The sequence below is a fragment of the Pan troglodytes genome, chromosome 9, assembly GCF_028858775.2.
Source record: "Pan troglodytes isolate AG18354 chromosome 9, NHGRI_mPanTro3-v2.0_pri, whole genome shotgun sequence".
Lineage (NCBI taxonomy): Eukaryota > Metazoa > Chordata > Mammalia > Primates > Hominidae > Pan > Pan troglodytes.
In genome coordinates, this window is record NC_072407.2 from 126,321,371 (window position 1) to 126,342,423 (window position 21,053).

Consider the following 21,053-nt stretch of genomic DNA (forward strand, 5'->3'; position numbering starts at 1 on the left):
GCAGAAAAGATTAGGAGGAAGCAGATGAGGAGGAGCAGGAAGAGGAGAGGAAGACTCAGCAATTGGAGAGGGGCTAAGGCAGCACCATTGGCTCTACTCAGTTTGTAATTTTATTTAGGGTTTCCTTTAGAGCAAGTTTGACATCCTTGTTCCTGAGGCTATAAATGAGGGGGTTCAGCATGGGTACCACATTCATGTAAAACACTGAGAGAAACTTCCCCTGACCCATATACCAATCAGATGATAACTTAACATGAGTGATCAGCCCAAATTCATAGAATAGGCCAACAGTTATTATGTGGGAGCCACAGGTACCGATGGCTTTGAACCAACCCTCGGCTGAGGACATGTGAAGGATATTGAAAAGAATCAAAGCATAAGAGATTAAGATAATGAGGCTTGATACTATAACAACTGTGCCTACAATAACAGACATCACCAGCTCATTGGCATAGGTGCTGCTGCAGGAGAGCTGGAGCAGTGGGAAGATGTCACACATGTAATGGTTGATGACGTTGGAGTCACAAAAGATGAGCTTCATCATACACTCTGTGTGGACCATGGCCCCAGCAAACCCCATCACATATGAACCAAGCATCAGTAGAGAACAGATCTGAGGGGACATGGTGACCATGTACAGAAGGGGTTTGCAGATGGCCACATAGCGATCATAGGCCATGGCTGTCAGCACATAGCACTCAGAGTGGACAAAAAAGCAGAAGAAAAAGAGCTGAGTTATGCATCCTGGAAAGGAGATGATGTTCCTCTCTGAAATAAAGCTCATCAGCATTTTGGGGGTAAAGACAAATGAATAACAGAGATCAATGAAGGACAGATTGAAAAGGAAAAAATACATGGGAGTGTGAAGGTGTGAATTCAGGCAAATTAGATTAATTAAACTCAAGTTGCCCACCATGGTGGTCATATAGTTCACCAAGAACAGGAAAAACAGGGGCAATTAGATCTCAGGCTGGTCTGTTAATCCCAAAAGAATAAACTCTTGTCACTGAAGAGTCATTTTCCACAGCCATTAATTTGCTGGGTGTGATCTGTAGGAACAGGTGTAGAAAACATTAATAATGGATCCTCACTCTTTATCTCCAGAGGGAGAGCTGAATCTCCTGGTTTACAAACCCAGGGATGTCTGAAGACACATAGCAAGGCATCCAAGGCTTAATATTTTCTATGATGATACCTGAGAATTTCCTTTTCCTGCTCTTCTCCCCCATCATGTTTTGTGTCTGTCAGTGAGAATGCTGGTAGACCTCCCAATGTGTCTGCACATTATTCCCTCCCTTCTCCTCAAACTTCTCTAAGGATTAAAGCTGGAAAAAGCAATGAATTGATGGTATTCCCCCAGAATCTTTGATTTATATAGTTTTGAGTTTGAACGGAAATTATCAAGACAAAAGTGATTCAATGCTTACCTTTCTATCCTTGGAGGACTAACTGCTGCAGGACCTTCAGGGTCCTTCCTCCCCACTGTCCTGAGAGGGTCAAAGTTGCTGATGATGAAGGAGGTAATTGCCAACAGCACAGACCTCCATCTTCAACATGCTAGAAGAGGTATTCTAGGGAATATGCCATAATATCTGTCTGAGAATTTTCCCAGACGGTTCTCTCCTCCTGCATGCAGGAAAACAACCACCTTATAGGAGCCTCCTAAAGTCAGATGACTCAAATAAAAATCTATTTCATGTCGCATAGTTCTGGGAAAGTTGATTAGAAGCACAAAAAATTATTATCTGTTTTATGATTTCCTCCCAAGTTTAATGAGCCCCTCAAGGGTAGATATTACCAAACCTGTGTTTACAACCTGTGTCACAGATCCAACATTGGCTCCTTTGGGACTCAGTGTTCCACTCAGTTCATAATTTGGCATCAAGAAGTCCTAATCCCCACTGCAGAAGGACGAGCTCCTCCCTTTGTAATCATTCCCTGGAGTCTATGCACAATTCTACAGGGGAAATGTCCAGGGCACAGTCACTTGCCATTTCTGCTACCTTCCTACAAGACCCCTGGATTGTGTTGGATCATACCCTTAACACTATACATGCTTGTGGATTCCACCTCAATAGAGATGTAGCAAAATGGTTGAGGGAATGGGAGCAGGCCCTCAAGTCAGGCTGAGTTTACATCCAGGCTTCTTAACTTTCTCTGAGACCTCAGACAAGTGATAGAACTTCTCTGCCCCTTATGTATGTATATTTGTATCTATATAACCTATGCATATCTACAAACTAAGGCTAATTTTAAAAAGCTATCTCATAGCGTTTTGTGGGAATTACATGAGTTAATTCACATAAAGTGTTAGAAATGTGCGTGACACATAATAAGAACCTGATAGGTGTTGGCACCCCTGCCCCTGTTACTCATCCATATATATAAAAATCAGGATTTATTGATCTTGGTACTTTTTACATTTTGCATAAGTTTTGGTTGTGGGGCTGTCCTGTGTAGCACAGGACTCATAGCACAGCATCCCTGACCTTACCCATTAGATGCCAGTGATAATCCCCCCACCATACAGACACACCAATCATTAAATCAAAATATTCTCCATTGTCGGACATCACCTGGGGAGCAACATTGCCCATATTTGAGAATCGCTGCTCTGTCTGTATAGCCTGGACTTCTGCCATAACTGTTTTTCGGAAAGTTCTACTTTATGTCTATTTATGTGTCTCAAGTTCAAAGTGCTCCAAATTGAATTCAGTGTTTTCTTAGGCTTCCCAGGGCTGCTCCTTCTCAGGTCATCATTTTATAAATTATTTTTACCACCGTCTGGGCATATAATCCACAAAGTAAACTTAAGCACCTCCTTCTCCCTTACTATCTCTTCCAGTCTCCAAGTCCCAGAGAATCCACCTCTTTGAATGATCTGGACTTTCTCTCAATTCTACAGCTTTCACAGTCCCTCTTCATCTCAAATTTGGATTACTCTAATGGTTTTCTAACTTAGACTCCTTAAAGGTGAGAATTTGGACCTTTCAGGTCTATCACCACCACTGAAAACACACACACACCTCCTCTTCCTGGCCCCCAGTACCAATTCCTACCAATAGGATTATAATTATAAATTCGGTTGTAACAGTATTCCTCTGTTACATTATTAAGCCTATTTTTAAACACTATTCACAAAAAATTCATCAAGTACTGTAATTGTTTGTCTTTTTTTCCTATAATTCCATATATTTTTTCTTATTTCTTTATATATTCTTACCCTTTTTTTTTTTTAATCTCTTCTCAGTACATGCCGTCATGTAGATTCAACTTCATATTTTTTTATTTACTTTTTTTTTAGACACAGTCTCACTCTGTCACCCAGGCTGGAGTGCAGTGTTGTGATCTCACCTCCCTGCCACCTCCACCTCCCAGGTTCAAGTGATCCTCCTGCCTCAGCCTCCCATGTATCTGGTATTACAGGTGTGTGCCACCACACGCATCTAATTTTTGTATTTTTAGTGGAGACAGGGTTTCACCATGTTGGCCAGGCTAGTCTTGAACTCCTGACCTGAGGTTATCCACCCACCTTGGCCTTCCAAAGTGCTGGGATTACAGGCGTGAGTCTCTATTCTATCCCATGGACTTGTTCACCTGACTTTATAACAAAACCAATCTGCCTTGATTGTCACGGCCTTATACTAATTTTTAAAATCAGCTAATGTAAGTCTTCTTTGTCATTTAGGGTCCCTTAAGTAGGAGATGTCAAGAAATGATAAGACTTGCAACACATATTTTGTTATAAATGCCTATTAAGGATAAAACTGGAGGGAGCCAGAGTCAGCGATGAAGGCCTTAGACCAGGATGAAAGTCACCTACGAAAGGAGAAAAAAATGGAAAGATCGGGTAGGAAAATCTCAGACCATAGAGCAGTTCTAAAAAGTCTTGGTCAGGAGGATAGGAAGTCTCTAAACAAAGATTTCCTATCAGAAAAGACATGTTAGATGGAAATTGCCAGCTCTCTTTAAGTCCCACCCACCCTGCTGAGTCATTGGTGGAGGGCATCTCAGAGTAAGAATGGACTCTGCCTAAACACCATTGTGGATCCAAAGCAGTGCAACTATAGACTTTCAGTCAGCTATGCACCCCACTGATGGGTCTCTTCATGGGGAGCTGAGCTGTTCTTCTCTGAGACTACCACACTCCACCTCCAAAAATATAAATTAAACCCCAAAGCTGTTCAGATTTATAATTGTCATTATTTTTGTATGTTATTAATTATTAATTAAAATAATACATTTATTATTGGTGTAAGAAGCAAGGTACTCCAATTCAGCCAGGCACAGTGGCTTACACCTGTAATCCCAGCACTTTGGGAGGATGAAGCAGGAAGATTGTTTGAGGCCAGGATTTAAATTTTTTTCTCCAAATATTTAAAAATTAGGGAGGCATGATGGTGTGTGCATGTACTCCCAGCTACACAGGATGCTGAAGAAGTCCTCTACCTCATGCTGTACACAAAAGTTAATCTAAAAATGGACCAAAACCATACACACACAAAAAAGCTTAAACTATAGGCTGAAGTGGAAGAATTACTTGAGCCCGGGAGTTGGAGGCTGCAGTAAGCTATGATCGAATCACTGCACTCCTATCTGGGTGACAACCTTTATATAAAATGTGTTTCATGTCTTATTGGTGAGATAAAGTTTAAGTAGGCTCACAAAATATTTGTAGAAATATAGTTTATTAACATTAATATACATTCCTTATGATAAACCACACTGGATAAGGAAAATGTTGTATAAAATATTTCTACTAACAATGTGCAGTATTTACCTATAATGAGTAAAAAATAACATTTACAGTAGGAACTACATGCTTTTTTTCAAAATTTTCAGTGCTGTTTTAGACAGTAATGAATGAGGTTTTATAATGTAAACTATATTCCCCCTTACTGGAATCCTGAGGTGCACATGTATTATTTCTCTAATCATCCTCTGTTAATGCTGCCTTTGGCAATAAAAGGTGGAGATACACATATTCTCTGCTGTATCAAATGGACTGGAATGATAGAGGTTCTCAAAAGCAAACGGCATGTGGTACAAATTTTGCCATTCTCAAAGGGAACAAGAAAAGTCAGAATAATAAAAGGCAAAATGGTGACAACATAGAACAAAAGGACAAGATCAAGGGGAACTGATTCTGCTTTAAATTACCTACCATTTGTAGTGGATATATTTCATCAAATCCAGCTGCCTATATCTGCAACAATGTTGATAAAAATAAGAATGCTTCTATCATATTTGGCACTTCTGTGTTTAGGTGAGAAAGCCATGACTTTGACATTTTTATAATTCATGAAATTTACCACATTTTTCCAATTAAGAATAGCCCAGGAGAGAGGAAAGGTAGAAAATGATGAAGAAAAATATCAGTGCATATGTTCCCTTTACAAATATGACATGACCTCTTTAGTAATATTGCGAGAAGTGCCACAGATGCAATAACAAAAAAGAAGACACAAGATGATCTCATAAGAGAAATGATAAGACAAGTTTATTAAATCACACATAACACCATCTGTAGAAACAACAAAATCTCTTCATGAAAAACACTAATAAAAATTTGAAGCCCTTCAATTGTTTTACATCATTACTGCTTCTAATTAGAATATATTTCTTCTCTGAATTTTAATCAGACCTTTCCTCAGTGCAACTTTGACATCCTTGTTCCTCAAACTGTAGATGAGAGGATTGAGCATGGGCACCACATTAGTGTAGAAAACAGAAGAAACTTTTCCCTGCTCCATAGATCCAGAAGAATATTTAATATACATGAATGCCACTGACCCAAAAAACAGAGACAGAGCAATGACATGAGAGCTACAAGTACTGAAGGCTTTTGATCTTCCTTGAGTGGATTTGATATGAAGAATGCTAGTGACAATGAAAACATAAGAAATGAGGATGGTAAAACTGGGTACCGTGATATTAGTACCCACAACAATGAGAACAACCACCTCGTTGACATAGGTGCTGGTGCAGGAAAGCTGGAGGAGGGGGGGTATGTCACACAAGTAATGGTTGATGATATTAGCACTGCAGAAGGTGAGTCTAAGCATGCACCCGGTGTGGGCTGTGGCTCCAGCCAATCCCGTTATGTAAGCAGCAAAGGTGAGCATAGAACAGACCTGATGGGACATGGTGACCTTATACAGCAATGGATTACAGATGGCCACATAGCGATCATATGCCATTGAGGTCAACATGTAACATTCAGAGATGACGAAAAAGAGAAAGAAAAACAGCCGAGTCATGCACCCAACATAGGAGATAATATTCTTTTTTGACACAAAGTTCATTAGCATTTTGGGAGTGAAAACAGAGGAGTAACAGAGATCAATGAAGGAGAGATTGAAGAGGAAATAGTACATTGGTGTGTGGAGGTGAGAATTTAGACCGATAAGAGTGATCAAGCCAAGGTTGCCTACCATGGTGACAACGTAGATCACTAGGAACAGGAAAAAGAAGGGTTGCCGGAACTCTGGACGATCTGTTAATCCAGCAAGAATAAATTCAGTCACTAAGGAGTTGTTTCTAGCCAGCATTTTTTGTCTTCAAAAATCTGGGAAGACAAAAGAAAATTCTATTAGGAACACAGATTTCTTTTTACAAAATCTCGTTAATGAGGAGGGGACTCAGGCTGTAGGAATTTGGGTGAGTTCTTTGTTTCATGGGATCTGAATGTACTGAATGTACTGCCACTCCCACTCTTCAACATTTCAGTCACTGTCTTTTGACTGTACAGACTGAATGTGACAAACAATTGCTCCTGTCCTTACTAGAAGACAGAGAGGTGGAGTAGCTGAGGCACAGGCCTACCTGCTGTTGAGCTTGGGTTATATGGATGTGTCTCATCTCCCTCACTTCCATCTGTCCCTTCACTTCCTAGTTTCTACTTATGTTTCCATTATTCTACTAGACACTTCAGTTTCCTTGTGATGACCACCAGGTAAGGGAGGATTCCTTTAGGGCGGAGACCATACTGATATTCTGTTTCCTAGACAGGGGTCTCCTATAGGGTTTCTAGATACCTTACTATAAGAATCCATGAAGTCACCAGGTGATAAAAGAAGACCCTTAGTAGTCGAGGCCTTATGATTCACCACATACAAATCACGTTAAGTGTTTCTACACATTCTCCTCTATTCCATCCTAGCTAGGCAGAGGATGAAGAAAGGAAGCTGAATGTGCTTTCACAGGTCTTTGTAGGAAGGCATAAGGGAAACATAATTAATTTGGGTACAGTTATATTAGTTGTTAAGTTGTAAAATTTTACCAAACTGGTATTTTTATGACACTTAAACTCTTCTATATGTATAGCACATGTCAATATATTTTTAATAAAGAGACAAATCTCCTTTCCTGGCATTCCTCTGTTCTGGATGTGTCACTTGGAACTGCTATTGCTATCCTGATACCAGGATGAGAATGAAGCCAACAGAGAGAACAGTGTGAGAAAAATGCAAGCCTGAGAGTCAGAGCTCCATACCACTAAGTTTCTTGCTATTGAATAAATACTTTTCCCCATTTTTCAGCAACATCCAGGAGAGAGAAATAGAAACTTGATTAACTCACCTTCCTTCCACTCAGAGAACTCAGTGCTGACCATTGATATGTGTTTCACCTCCACTGCCCTGGAGGTAGAACTGGTGGTGAAGGTATCTACGTTGACCACATGTAGTCAAAGAATCTTCTTCTCCCTTACCTGGCAAAAGCATTGAGCATAGATTTCAGAATCTGAATGTTCTGGGAATCATTCTGAGGTGTAGATCAAACTATTTATAAATTTGCCAAGAGGATTTGTTAGAAAATCAGACTTCACACGAGACCCACCATGTCTACCGTCATAGAGACATGGCATTTGCTCAAGGCTCATAATTCTTAGACCTGATTACATACCAACAGTAAGTCTCTCTCAGGACCTCCCCTACCATGACACACTCTGCAGGGAAGAAATTATATGCCTGTGTTTACAGCCTAACTTGTTGTCGTAGATGTAAACTTTTCATCAGGGATTATACAATCCACAGGGCATAGGAGAAAGAGCCTCTGCTGTCATGTATAAAGATGTAAACATAAAGATTGTCAGAATTTTTGCTAATTATAATTATCGGTAGTATTAGCTTTAACAAGTATGTATGTATAATTTAGTAAAGTTTATTGCTATGCTCATTTTTAATATTGTGAGTCCTTTTAAATAATCCATTTTTAGTTTTGCATACTTTGTAGGCAAAAAGAAAAGAAAAAGAATAAAGAAAAGGATACTTTTAATTGATTTCAGATTTTTTAAATAAAATTTTGTGTAACATAGAATGATCCTTTATTTCATCAAAATTTAATTATCTTGGGTTGCTATAACTCAACATGTCTTTGCCTTTAACAGGTTAAAATCAAATCTGTAAGAAAAATCACTAATCATGTGCCCTCATTTCAAGACAGTATGACTTCAGAATTTCCCTGTAGGTAGGAATTTGTGCTTGTGAGAAGGCATCTATATTTTTTACCTTTTTATTTTAAAATTATTAGAATCACAAGAAGTGGCAAAAGTATACGTAGATTCCCTTGGACACTTCACCCAGCTTCCTCACACAGAGACATCTTCCACAACTGTAGGACAATAGCAAAATCAGGAAACTGACATAGGTTCAATAATGTTAAAGAAACTACAGACCTTATTCAGCAATTTAACATGCGTGTGTGTGTGTGTGTGTGTCTGTGTGTGTGTGTAGATCTATGCAGTTGAATCCTATGTACCTATTTATGTAACGAAAACCTAAGTCAGGATACAGAATTCTTTCTTTTTTTCCTTTTTCTCTCTCTCTCATTTTTTTTTTTTAAAGACAGGGTCCTACTCTGTCACCCAGGCATGAGTGCAGTGGTGCAATCACAGCTCACTGCAGCCTCAACCTCCAGGACTCAATAGATTGTCCCACCTCAGCCTCCCAAGTAGCTGGCACTACAGGCACATGCCACCACACCTGGCTGATTTTTTAATTTTTTGTAGGGATAGGGGGTCTCACTATGTTACCCAGGCTGGTCTTGAACTCCTGGTCTCAAGAAACCCTCCTGCCTCAGCCTCCCAAAAGTGTTGGGATTATAGGCATGAACCACCATGCCTGGCCTCTAATTAATTCTTAAACAGACTTTTAAGCATTCCATTTGTTCCGCCCCATCCTCACTTCTTCCAGAAATATCTGCTGTCGTGAAATTGTGAGAATGTTGGAGACTGTGTGTAAATCAGGTGTGTTCTTGGTTTTCCCAGTTCTATCATAGTGTCAGATGTCATAAGAATGCCAGTGCAGATACTGCTTGTTTATCTACTGTCTAATTTCCAAAATCTGGGAGTTGTTCTAATTCTACCTTTTTTTTTTTTTTGTCCCTGGGAGCAAACACCATTTTTATTTTTACATATTTATTTATTTTTTTCCCTTCTGATTTGCTTCATTTTTTTATTTTATTATTATTATACTTTAAGTTTTAGGGTACGTGTGCACAATGTGCAGGTTAGTTACATATGTATACATGTGCCATGCTGGTGTGCTGCACCCATTAACTCGTCATTTAGCATTAGGTATATCTCCTAAAGCTATCCCTCCCCCCTCCCCCCACCCCACAACAGTCCCCAGAGCGTGATGTTCCCCTTCCTGTGTCCATGTGTTCTCATTGTTCAATTCCCACCTATGAGTGAGAATACGCGGTGTTTGGTTTTTTGTTCTTGCGATAGTTTACTGAGAATGGTGATTTCCAATTTCATCCATGTCCCTACAAAGGACATGAACTCATCATTTTTTATGGCTGCATAGTATTCCATGGTGTACATGTGCCACATTTTCTTAATCCAGTCTATCATTGTTGGACATTTGGGTTGGTTCCAAGTCTTTGCTATTCTGAATAGTGCCGCAATAAACATACGTGTGCATGTGTCTTTATAGCAGCATGATTTATAGCCCTTTGGGTATATACCCAGTAATGGGATGGCTGGGTCAAATGGTATTTCTAGTTCTAGATCCCTGAGGAATGGCCACACTGACTTCCACAATGGTTGAACTAGTTTACAGTCCCACCAACAGTGTAAAAGTGTTCCTATTTCTCCACATCCTCTCCAGCACCTGTTGTTTCCTGACTTTTTAATGATTGCCATTCTAAGTGGTGTGAGATGGTATCTCATTGTGGTTTTGATTTGCATTTCTCTGATCGCCAGTGATGATGAACGTTTTTTCATGTGTCTTGGCTGCATAAATGTCTTCTTTTGAGAAGTGTCCGTTCATATCCTTTGCCCACTTTTTGATGGGGTTGTTGGTTTTTTTCTTGTAAATTTGTTTGAGTTCATTGTAGATTCTGGATATTAGCCCTTTGTCACATGAGGGTTGTGAAAATTTTCTCCCATTTTGTAGGTTGCCTGTTCATTCTGATGGTAGTTTCTTTTGTTGTGCAGAAGCTCTTTCGTTTAATTAGATCCCATTTGTCAATTTTGGCTTTTGTTGCCATTGCTTTTGGTGTTTTAGACATGAAGTCCTTGCCCATGCCTATGTCCTGAATGGTAATGCCTAGGTTTTCTTCTAGGGTTTTTATGGTTTTAGGTCTATGTTTAAGTCTTTAATCCATCTTGAATTAATTTTTGTATAAGGTGTAAGGAAGGGATTCAGTTTCAGCTTTCTACATATGGCTAGCCAGTTTTCCCAGCACCATTTATTAAATAGGGAATCCTTTCCCCATTGCTTGTTTTTGTCAGGTTTGTCAAAGATCAGATAGTTGTAGATATGCGGCGTTATTTCTGAGGGCTCTGTTCTGTTCCATTGATCTATATCTCTGTTTTGGTACCAGTACCATGCTGTTTTGGTGACTGTAGCCTTGTAGTATAGTTTGAAGTCAGGTAGCGTGATGCCTCCAGCTTTGTTCTTTTGGCTTAGGATTGACTTGGTGATGCGGGCTCTTTTTTGGTTCCATGTGAACTTTAAAGTAGTTTTTTCCAATTCTGTGAAGAAAGTCATTGGTAGCTTGATGGGGATGGCATTGAATCTATAAATTACCTTGGGCAGTATGGCCATTTTCACGATATTGATTCTTCCTACCCATGAGCATGGAATGTTCTTCCATTTGTTTGTATCCTCTTTTATTTCATTGAGCAGTGGTTTGTAGTTCTCCTTGAAGAGGTCCTTCACATCCCTTGTAAGGTGGATTCCTAGGTATTTTATTCTCTTTGAAGCAATTGTGAATGGGAGTTCACTCATGATTTGGCTCTCTGTTTGTCTGTTATTGGTGTATAAGAATGCTTGTGATTTTTGTACAATGATTTTGTATCCTGAGACTTTGCTGAAGTTGCTTATCAGCTTAAGGAGATTTTGGGCTGAGACAATGGGGTTTTCTAGATATACAATCATGTCATCTGCAAACAGGGACAATTTGACTTCCTCTTTTCCTAATTGCATACCCTTTATTTCCTTCTCCTGCCTAATTGCCCTGGCCAGAACTTGCAGCACTATGTTGAATAGGATTGGTGAGAGAGGGCATCCCTGTCTTGTGCCAGTTTTCAAAGGGAATGCTTCCAGTTTTTGCCCATTCAGTATGATATTGGCTGTGGGTTTGTCATAGATAGCTCTTATTATTTTGAGATACGTCCCATCAATACCTAATTTATTGAGAGTTTTTAGCATGAAGGGTTGTTGAATTTTGTCAAAGGCCTTTTCTGCATCTATTGAGATAATCATGTGGTTTTTGTCTTTGGTTCTGTTTATATGCTGGATTACATTTATTGATTTGTGTATGTTGAACCAGCCTTGCATCCCAGGGATGAAGCCCACTTGATCATGGTGGATAAGCTTTTTGATATGCTGCTGGATTTGGTTTGCCAGTATTTTATTGAGGATTTTTCCATCAATGATCCTCAAGGATATTGGTCTAAAATTCTCTTTTTTGGTTGTGTCTCTGCCAGGCTTTGGTATCAGGATGATGCTGGCCTCATAAAATGAGTTAGGGAGGATTCCCTCTTTTTCTATTGATTGGAATAATTTCAGAAGGAATGGTACCAGTTCCTCCTTGTACCTCTGGTAGAATTCGGCTGTGAATCCATCTGGTCCTGGACTCTTTTTGGTTGGTAAGCTATTGATTACCTCAATTTCAGCTCCTGTTATTGGTCTATTCAGAGATTCAACTTCTTCCTGGTTTAGTCTTGGGAGAGTGTATGTGTCGAGGAATTTATCCATTTCTTCTAGATTTTCTAGTTTATTTGCGTAGAGGTGTTTGTAGTATTCTCTGATGGTAGTTTGTATTTCTGTGGGATCAGTGGTGATATCCCCTTTATCATTTTTATTGCATGTATTTGATTCTTCTCTCTTTTTTTCTTTATTAGTCTTGCTAGTGGTCTATCAATTTTATTGATCCTTTCAAAAAACCAGCTCCTGGATTCATTAATTTTTAGAAGGGTTTTTTTTTTTTGTCTGTATTTCCTTCAGTTCTGCTCTGATTTATTTCTTGCCTTCTGCTAGCTTTTGAATGTGTTTGCTCTTGCTTTTCTAGTTCCTTTAATTGTGATGTTAGGGTGTCAATTTTGGATCTTATTAGCTGATTTTAAAAATTAGCATAAGGCTGTGATAATCAAGACAGATTAGTTTAGTTATAAAGACAGGTGAACAAGTCTGTGAGATAGAATAGCAGATTCAGAAACAGAGCCTCACTCACGCGGTCAATTGATTGTTGACCAAGGAACAGTGTAATTCCATTGAGAAAGAAAAGGCTTTGAAGCAATTGTTGCTGGATGTACCGCCTATCCATAAGGAAAACACCGAACCTTGACCTCTACCTCACACTATACACAAAACTTAATCTAAAAATGGACCAAAACCATTCACAAAAAAGCTTAAACTATGGATCTTCTAGAAGAAAACATATGAAATTGTGTTGGTGCAGGCATAGATTTCTTAGCATTATTCTATAAAGCACTAAGCCCCAAAGGAAAAAAAAAGCAAATAAACTTAATTAAAATGAGATTATCTATTTATCAGAAAAGTTCTCATAGGCAAACACAGGCTAGAAAAATATTTGTAACTATATATTCAATAAAGTATTGTGTCCACATATATATCTCAACTCATTACTTAAAATATATATCAAAAAAGACCATTTAATAAACAGACAAATGATTCAAATGACATATCTGAAAGCAAGCTTTCAGGTCTCAAGCCAAGGACGGCTTTGAATATGGCCCAACACAAATTCATAAACTTTCTTAAAACATTATGCTATTTTTTGGTGACTTTTTAAAGGCTGATCCGCTATCATTGGTGCTAGTGTATTTTATGTGTGGCCTAAGATAATTCTTCTTCTTCCAATGTGGCCCAGGGAAGCCAAAAGATTGGACACCCCTGTCCTAAAGGAAGACATGCAAATCAATAAACACCTGCCAATGTGCTTAATTTGTTGTAATCTCTTAGAAGTATAGTGAATAGCTGGATAGCACTCCCTTACCAGCTGTTCCATCCCCCCTCATTGCATTGCCTGGAATTTGTGCCTATCCTCTTTCACTACATTACCTAGACTTTGTCCCAGTCAAGCATTTATCAGGCCTTCTGGTTGGTCTCCTTCCTTGTTAGTCCCAGCAATCTCTGAGTGGAGCCTCTACTTGAGAGGGCCAAGCACCAGCTGTGGGGTATTTCCATACCTCAATTAATTCAAGCGCCAATCCTACAGGGCTTCTCTGACATTTGAGAATCTGGTTATGCATCCCCTTTCTATTTTTCCACGAGTTCTGGGAGTGGTAGCTATTTTCCACACTTTATTAGTCTTCCTATTTTCTCTGTGCCAACGTTTTGCTCTTTCCCCCTTCCAATATCTGTATAACTAATTCTCTGTTTAAATATCCTCTTTAGGAAATGCATAGCATACTACTGGCTTTTTTTGGCAGGATCTTTTCTGATACATGGAACACACTGTATGTGATTTTTATGGACTCTTTTGTCCATGTCATAGACTATAAACTTGTCCAGTTAGCACATGCCAAACCCTCGTGTCAGAGCTGTCCAACTTCCTGATTAGTCTGGAATATTAACGTAACTATAGTTTTTCTCTGCCAAAATGATTTTTAACAATCAATTTTTACCCCTGAAGTTATAATTAAACCTAGGAGTTCTGGGGGGCTCCTTTTCAAAAACTGCATGTGAGAGCCCATCTAAGATTAAAACCCTGGTAGAATTAAGCAGGAAAAAAGTGAGAAGAGACACACCCACTCATGATATGACTTGATTCTACTTTGTCCAGCATACAAGAAGTCATCCACATCCTTGACTTACCAGTTTTACACACATTTTTGGTGTAGGCTGTCTTATTCCTATCACTTAAATGGAAAGAACCCCAATGTACTTTGTAAAGATTGCATAGTAGCACATTCTACATTGTATAACACAATTCTGCATAGTGTAGTCATTAAATAAAGCAATTTTCCATTCCTAGATACCAAGTATAAAACTTGCTCCACCAGTATGCATTTTGACCTTGAAACAACTGATTATCCCTCTTAGTTTTGGATTTCTTATATGTGAGATAGGGGTGTCTGGTTCAGAGGGTGATCATAAGGGTGATATGAGAGAAGGTAGATAAAGAATTTAGGCTGGGCGTAGTGGCTTATACCTATAATCCCAGCACCTTGGGAGGCAGAGGCAGGCGGATCATGAGGTCAAGAGATTGAGACCATCCTGTCCAACATGGTGAAACCCCGTCTCTACTAAAAATACTAAAATTAGCCAGGCATGGCGGCACGCACCTGTAATCCCAGCTACTTGGGAGGCTGAGGGAGAAGAATCACTTGAACCCAGGAGGTGGAGTTGCAGTGAGCCGAGATCACTCCACTGCACTCCAGCCTGGAGACAGAGCGAGACTCCATCTCAAAAAAAAAAAAAAAGAATTTCGCACTCTGATTGGCAAACAATAACTAAAGGAGGTACAAGTTTCAATTTTAATTTCCTGGGTTATATTTCCGATTAGACTGAGGAATCCTATGGGCAGGGCCTACTTTCTGTGTTCACAGTAATTATAACCTAAATGCAAAAAAGAAGGTCATTTGATGAAATAAATCAGTAGAATCTCTAAAATAAAGATAATTTATGGGATTTCAGGCCTCATGCATCATCAACTCTCAGCAGAATACATCTGATCAAGTCCTGGGAGCTTGAACTGCCAATCTCCGGGCTCCTGTAAGCTTGGTGTGCTCCTAGGCATTGTTCTAGAAATGCAACTGGAGGACTCTGGTTAAAGATAGCAGTCTTAATGTCAATGCATTGTCTGTATTCTTTGCCCAAAGTCACTAATGTGATAGAAAAGGGATTTAAAACAAACCCACGGCCAATATCATACTGAATGGACAAAAACTGGAAGCATTCCCTTTGAAAACTGGCACAAGACAGGGATGCCCTCTCTCACCACTCCTATTCAACATAGTGTTGGAAGTTCTGGCCAGGGCAATTAGGCAGGAGAAGGAAATAAAGGGTATGCAATTAGGAAAAGAGGAAGTCAAATTGTCCCTGTTTGCAGATGACATGATTGTATATCTAGAAAACCCCATTGTCTCAGCCCAAAATCTCCTTAAGCTGATAAGCAACTTCAGCAAAGTCTCAGGATACAAAATCATTGTACAAAAATCACAAGCATTCTTATACACCAATAACAGACAAACAGAGAGCCAAATCATGAGTGAACTCCCATTCACAATTGCTTCAAAGAGAATAAAATACCTAGGAATCCACCTTACAAGGGATGTGAAGGACCTCTTCAAGGAGAACTACAAACCACTGCTCAATGAAATAAAAGAGGATACAAACAAATGGAAGAACATTCCATGCTCATGGGTAGGAAGAATCAATATCGTGAAAATGGCCATACTGCCCAAGGTAATTTATAGATTCAATGCCATCCCCATCAAGCTACCAATGACTTTCTTCACAGAATTGGAAAAAACTACTTTAAAGTTCACATGGAACCAAAAAAGAGCCCGCATCACCAAGTCAATCCTAAGCCAAAAGAACAAAGCTGGAGGCATCACGCTACCTGACTTCAAACTATACTACAAGGCTACAGTCACCAAAACAGCATGGTACTGGTACCAAAACAGAGATATAGATCAATGGAACAGAACAGAGCCCTCAGAAATAACGCCGCATATCTACAACTATCTGATCTTTGACAAACCTGACAAAAACAAGCAATGGGGAAAGGATTCCCTATTTAATAAATGGTGCTGGGAAAACTGGCTAGCCATATGTAGAAAGCTGAAACTGAATCCCTTCCTTACACCTTATACAAAAATTAATTCAAGATGGATTAAAGACTTAAACATAGACCTAAAACCATAAAAACCCTAGAAGAAAACCTAGGCATTACCATTCAGGACATAGGCATGGGCAAGGACTTCATGTCTAAAACACCAAAAGCAATGGCAACAAAAGCCAAAATTGACAAATGGGATCTAATTAAACGAAAGAGCTTCTGCACAACAAAAGAAACTACCATCAGAATGAACAGGCAACCTACAAAATGGGAGAAAATTTTCACAACCCTCATGTGACAAAGGGCTAATATCCAGAATCTACAATGAACTCAAACAAATTTACAAGAAAAAAACCAACAACCCCATCAAAAAGTGGGCAAAGGATATGAACGGACACTTCTCAAAAGAAGACATTTATGCAGCCAAGACACATGAAAAAACGTTCATCATCACTGGCGATCAGAGAAATGCAAATCAAAACCACAATGAGATACCATCTCACACCACTTAGAATGGCAATCATTAAAAAGTCAGGAAACAACAGGTGCTGGAGAGGATGTGGAGAAATAGGAACACTTTTACACTGTTGGTGGGACTGTAAACTAGTTCAACCATTGTGGAAGTCAATGTGGCCATTCCTCAGGGATCTAGAACTAGAAATACCATTTGACCCAGCCATCCCATTACTGGGTATATACCCAAAGGGCTATAAATCATGCTGCTATAAAGACACATGCACACATATGTTTATTGCGGCACTATTCAGAATAGCAAAGACTTGGAACCAACCCAAATGTCCAACAATGATAGACTGGATTAAGAAAATGTGGCACATGTACACCATGGAATACTATGCAGCCATAAAAAATGATGAGTTCATGTCCTTTGTAGGGACATGGATGAAATTGGAAATCACCATTCTCAGTAAACTATCGCAAGAACAAAAAACCAAACACCGCATATTCTCACTCATAGATGGGAATGGAACAATGAGAACACATGGACACAAGAAGGGGAACATCACACTCTGGGGACTGTTGTGGGGTGGGGGGAGGGGGGAGGGTTAGCACGAGATATACTTAATGCTAAATGAGGAGTTAATGGGTGCAGCACACCAGCATGTCACATGTATACATATGTAACTAACCTGCACATTGTGCACATGTACCCTGAAACTTAAAGTATAATAATAATAAAAATAAATAAATAAAGAAAGAAAGAAAATCAGCTAATATAAGTCTGCTTTGTCATTTAGGGTCCCCTTAGAAGGAGATGTCAAGAAATAGACTTGCAACACATTTTTTGTTATAAATGCCTGTTAAGGATAAAACTGAAGGGAGCAAGAGTCAGTGATGAAGGTCTCAGACCAGGATGAAGGCCTCAGCCGGGATGAAAGGAGAAAGAAATGGAAAGTTCGGGTAGGAAAATCTCAGACCATAGAGCAGTTCTAAAAAGTCTTGGTCAGGAGGATAGGAAGTCTCTAAGCAAAGATTTCCTATCAGAAAAGATACATGTTAGATGGAAATTGGCCAGCTCTCTTTAAGTCCCACCCACCCTGCTGAGTCATTGGCTCAGGACATCTCAGAGTAAGAATGTACTCTGCCTAAACACCATGGTGGATCCAAGGAAGTGCAACTATAGACTTTCAGTCAGCCATGCACCCCACTGATGGGTCTCTTCATGGGGAGCTGAGCTGTTCTTCTCTGGGGCTACCACAGTCCACCTCCAAAAATATAAATTAACCCCCAAATTTGTTCAGATATATAATTGTCATTATTTTTATATGTTATTAATTATTACTTAAAGTAATACATTTATTATTGGTGTTAAGCAAGATACTCCAATTCAGCCAGGCACAGTGGCTCACACCTGTAATCCCAGCACTTTGGGAGGATGAAGCAGGAAGATTGTTTGAGGCCAGGATTTAAATTTTTTTCTCCAAATATTTAAAAATTAGGGAGGCATGATGGTGTGTGCATGTACTCCCAGCTACACAGGATGCTGAAGAAGTCCTCTACCTCATGCTATACACAAAAGTTAATCTAAAAATGAACCAAAACCATACAAAAAAAAAGCTTAAACTATAGGCTGATGTAGAAGAACCACTTGAGCCTAGGAGGTGGAAGCTGCAATGAGCTATGATTGAACCACTGCATTCCTGCCTAGGTGACAGAGTGAGATCCTGTCTCAAAAAAAAGACAAAAAACAAAACAAAACAAAACAAAACAAAAAAACTTCAATTCAACCACTATTTCTTGATTTTACAATATATCTGACATTTTAAATACATGAACAGGAAAAGAATTCGACAAAATAAAGGAATTATGAGAAATAACCTTTATATAAAATGTGTTTCACGTCTTGTTGGTGAGATGATAAAGTTTAAGTAGGCTCATAAAATATTTGTAGAAATATAGTTTATTAAAATTAATATACATTTTTTCATGACAAACCACATTGGATAAGTAACCATTGTGTAAAATATTTCTGCTAACTTAATGTGCAGTATTTACCTATAACGAGTAAAAAAATAACATTTACAGTAGGAACTACACGCTTTTTTCAAAATTTTCAATGCTGTTTTAGATAGCAATGAATGAAAGTTTTATAATGTAAACAATGGACCCACTTATTGGAATCCTGAGGTGCACATGTATTATTTCTCTAATCATCCTCTGTAAATGCTGCCTTTGGCAATAAAAGGTGGAGATACACATATTCTCTGCTGTATCAAATGCACTGGACTGATAGAGGTTCTCAGAAGCAAACGGCATGTGGTACAAATTTTGCCATTCTCAAAGGGAACAAGAAAAGTCAGAATAATAAAAGGCAAAATGGTGATAATACAGAACAAAAGGACAAGATCAAGGGGCGCTCATTCTGCTTTAAATTACCTACCATTTGTAGTGGATATATTTCATCAAATCCAGCTGCCTATATCTGTAACAATGTTGATAAAAATAAGAATGCTTCTATCATATTTGGCACTTCTGAGTTTAGGTGAGAAAGCCGTGACTTTGACATCTTTATAATTCATGAAATTTACCATATATGTCCAATTAAGAATAGCCCAGGAGAGAGGAAGGATATAAAATGATGATGAAAAATATCAGTGCATATGTTCCTTTTACAAAGATGCCATGACCTATTTAGTAAAATTGTGAGAAGTGCCAGAGATGCAAAACCAAAAAAAGAGACAAGATGATTTCATAAGAGAAATGATAAGACAAGTTTATTAAATCACACATAACACCATCTGTAGAAGCAACAAAATCTCTTCATGGAACACACTAATAAAAATTTAAAGTTCTTCAATCGTTTTACATCATTACTGCTTCTAATTAGAATATATTTCTTCTCTGAATTTTAATCAGAGCTTTCCTCAGTGCAACTTTGACATCCTTGTTCCTCAAACTGTAGATGAGAGGATTGAGCATGGGCACCACATTAATGTAGAAAACAGAAGAAACTTTTCCCTGCTCCATAGATCCAGAAGAATATTTAATATACATGAATGCCGCTGACCCAAAAAACAGAGACAGAGCAATGACATGAGAGCTACAAGTACTGAAGGCTTTTGATCTTCCTTGAGTGGATTTGATATGAAGAATGCTAGTGACAATGAAAACATAAGAAATGAGGATGGTAAAACTGGGTACCATGATATTAATACCCACAACAATGAGAACAACCACCTCGTTGACATAGGTGCTGGTGCAGGAAAGCTGGAGGAGGGGGAGTATGTCACACAAGTAATGGTTGATGATATTAGCACTGCAGAAGGTGAGTCTAAGCATGCACCCGGTGTGGGCCGTGGCTCCAGCCAATCCCATTATGTAAGCAGCAAAAGTGAGCATAGAACAGACCTGATGGGACATGGTGACCTTATACAGCAATGGATTACAGATGGCCACATAGCGATCATATGCCATTGAGGTCAACATGTAGCATTCAGAGATGACAAAAAAGAGAAAGAAAAACAGCTGAGTCATGCACCCAACATAGGAGATAATATTCTTTTTTGATACAAAGTTCATTAGCATTTTGGGAGTGAAAACAGAGGAGTAACAGAGATCAATGAAGGAGAGATTGAAGAGGAAATAGTACATTGGTGTGTGGAGGTGAGAATTTAGACTGAAAAGAGTGATCAAGCCAAGGTTGCCTACCATGGTGACAATGTAGATCACTAGAAACAGGAAAAAGAGGGGTTGCCGGAACTCTGGACGATCTGTTAATCCAGCAAGAATGAACTCAGTCACTAAGGAGTTGTTTCTAGCCAGCATTTTTTGTCTTCAAAAATCTGGAGGACAAAAGAAAATTCCATTAATAACAAACACAGCTTTCTTCTTACAAACTCTCATTCACGAGGAGGCGACTCAGGCTGTAGGAATTTGAGTGAGTTCCTCTTTGTTTCATGGGGTCTGAATGTACTGCCACACCCATTCCTCAACATTTCAGTCACTGTCTTTTGTCTGTACAGACTGAATGTGACAAACAATTGCTCCTTTTCTTACTAGAAGACAGAGAGGTGGAGTAGCTGAGGCACAGGCGTACCTGCTGTTGAGCTTGGGTTATGTGGATGTGTCTCATCTCCCTCGCTTCCATCTGGCCCTTCACTTCCCAGTTTCTTTTTTTTTTTTTTAAGATGGAGTTTCACGCTTGTTGCCCTGGCTGGAGTGCAATGGTGGGATCTCGGCTCACTGCAACCTCTGCCTCCCGGGTTCAAGAGATTCTCCTGTCCAGCCTCCCAGGTAGCTGGGATTACAGGCACATGCCACGATCCCAGCTAATT

General features: G+C 39.2%; 3 protein-coding genes across 3 annotated transcripts; all 3 read right to left on the reverse strand.

Moving 5' to 3' along the window:
• Positions 1-97: 97 nt before the first annotated feature.
• LOC100614352 (olfactory receptor 143-like) lies at positions 98-1,093 on the reverse strand. Its single transcript, XM_009424417.3, is given in 2 exon segments — positions 98-1,000; positions 1,002-1,093. Coding segments are annotated over 2 exon segments (933 nt in total). The 5' UTR covers positions 1,032-1,093.
• A 404-nt stretch (positions 1,094-1,497) lies between these two features.
• LOC104001078 (olfactory receptor 8B2) lies at positions 1,498-20,516 on the reverse strand. Its single transcript, XM_016922208.3, has 4 exons — positions 20,428-20,516; positions 8,511-8,613; positions 7,582-7,711; positions 1,498-6,568 (listed from the first exon to the last, which is right to left on the reverse strand). The coding sequence occupies exon 4, from the start codon at positions 6,549-6,551 to the stop codon at positions 5,610-5,612; it is 942 nt and encodes a 313-aa protein (XP_016777697.2). The 5' UTR covers positions 6,552-6,568; positions 7,582-7,711; positions 8,511-8,613; positions 20,428-20,516; the 3' UTR covers positions 1,498-5,609.
• Positions 18,727-20,544, reverse strand: LOC466832 (olfactory receptor 8B3). Its single transcript, XM_054662807.2, has one exon. It carries the CDS (start codon positions 20,542-20,544, stop codon positions 19,603-19,605), a length of 942 nt encoding a protein of 313 aa, XP_054518782.2. The 3' UTR covers positions 18,727-19,602.
• Positions 20,545-21,053: the final 509 nt, after the last annotated feature.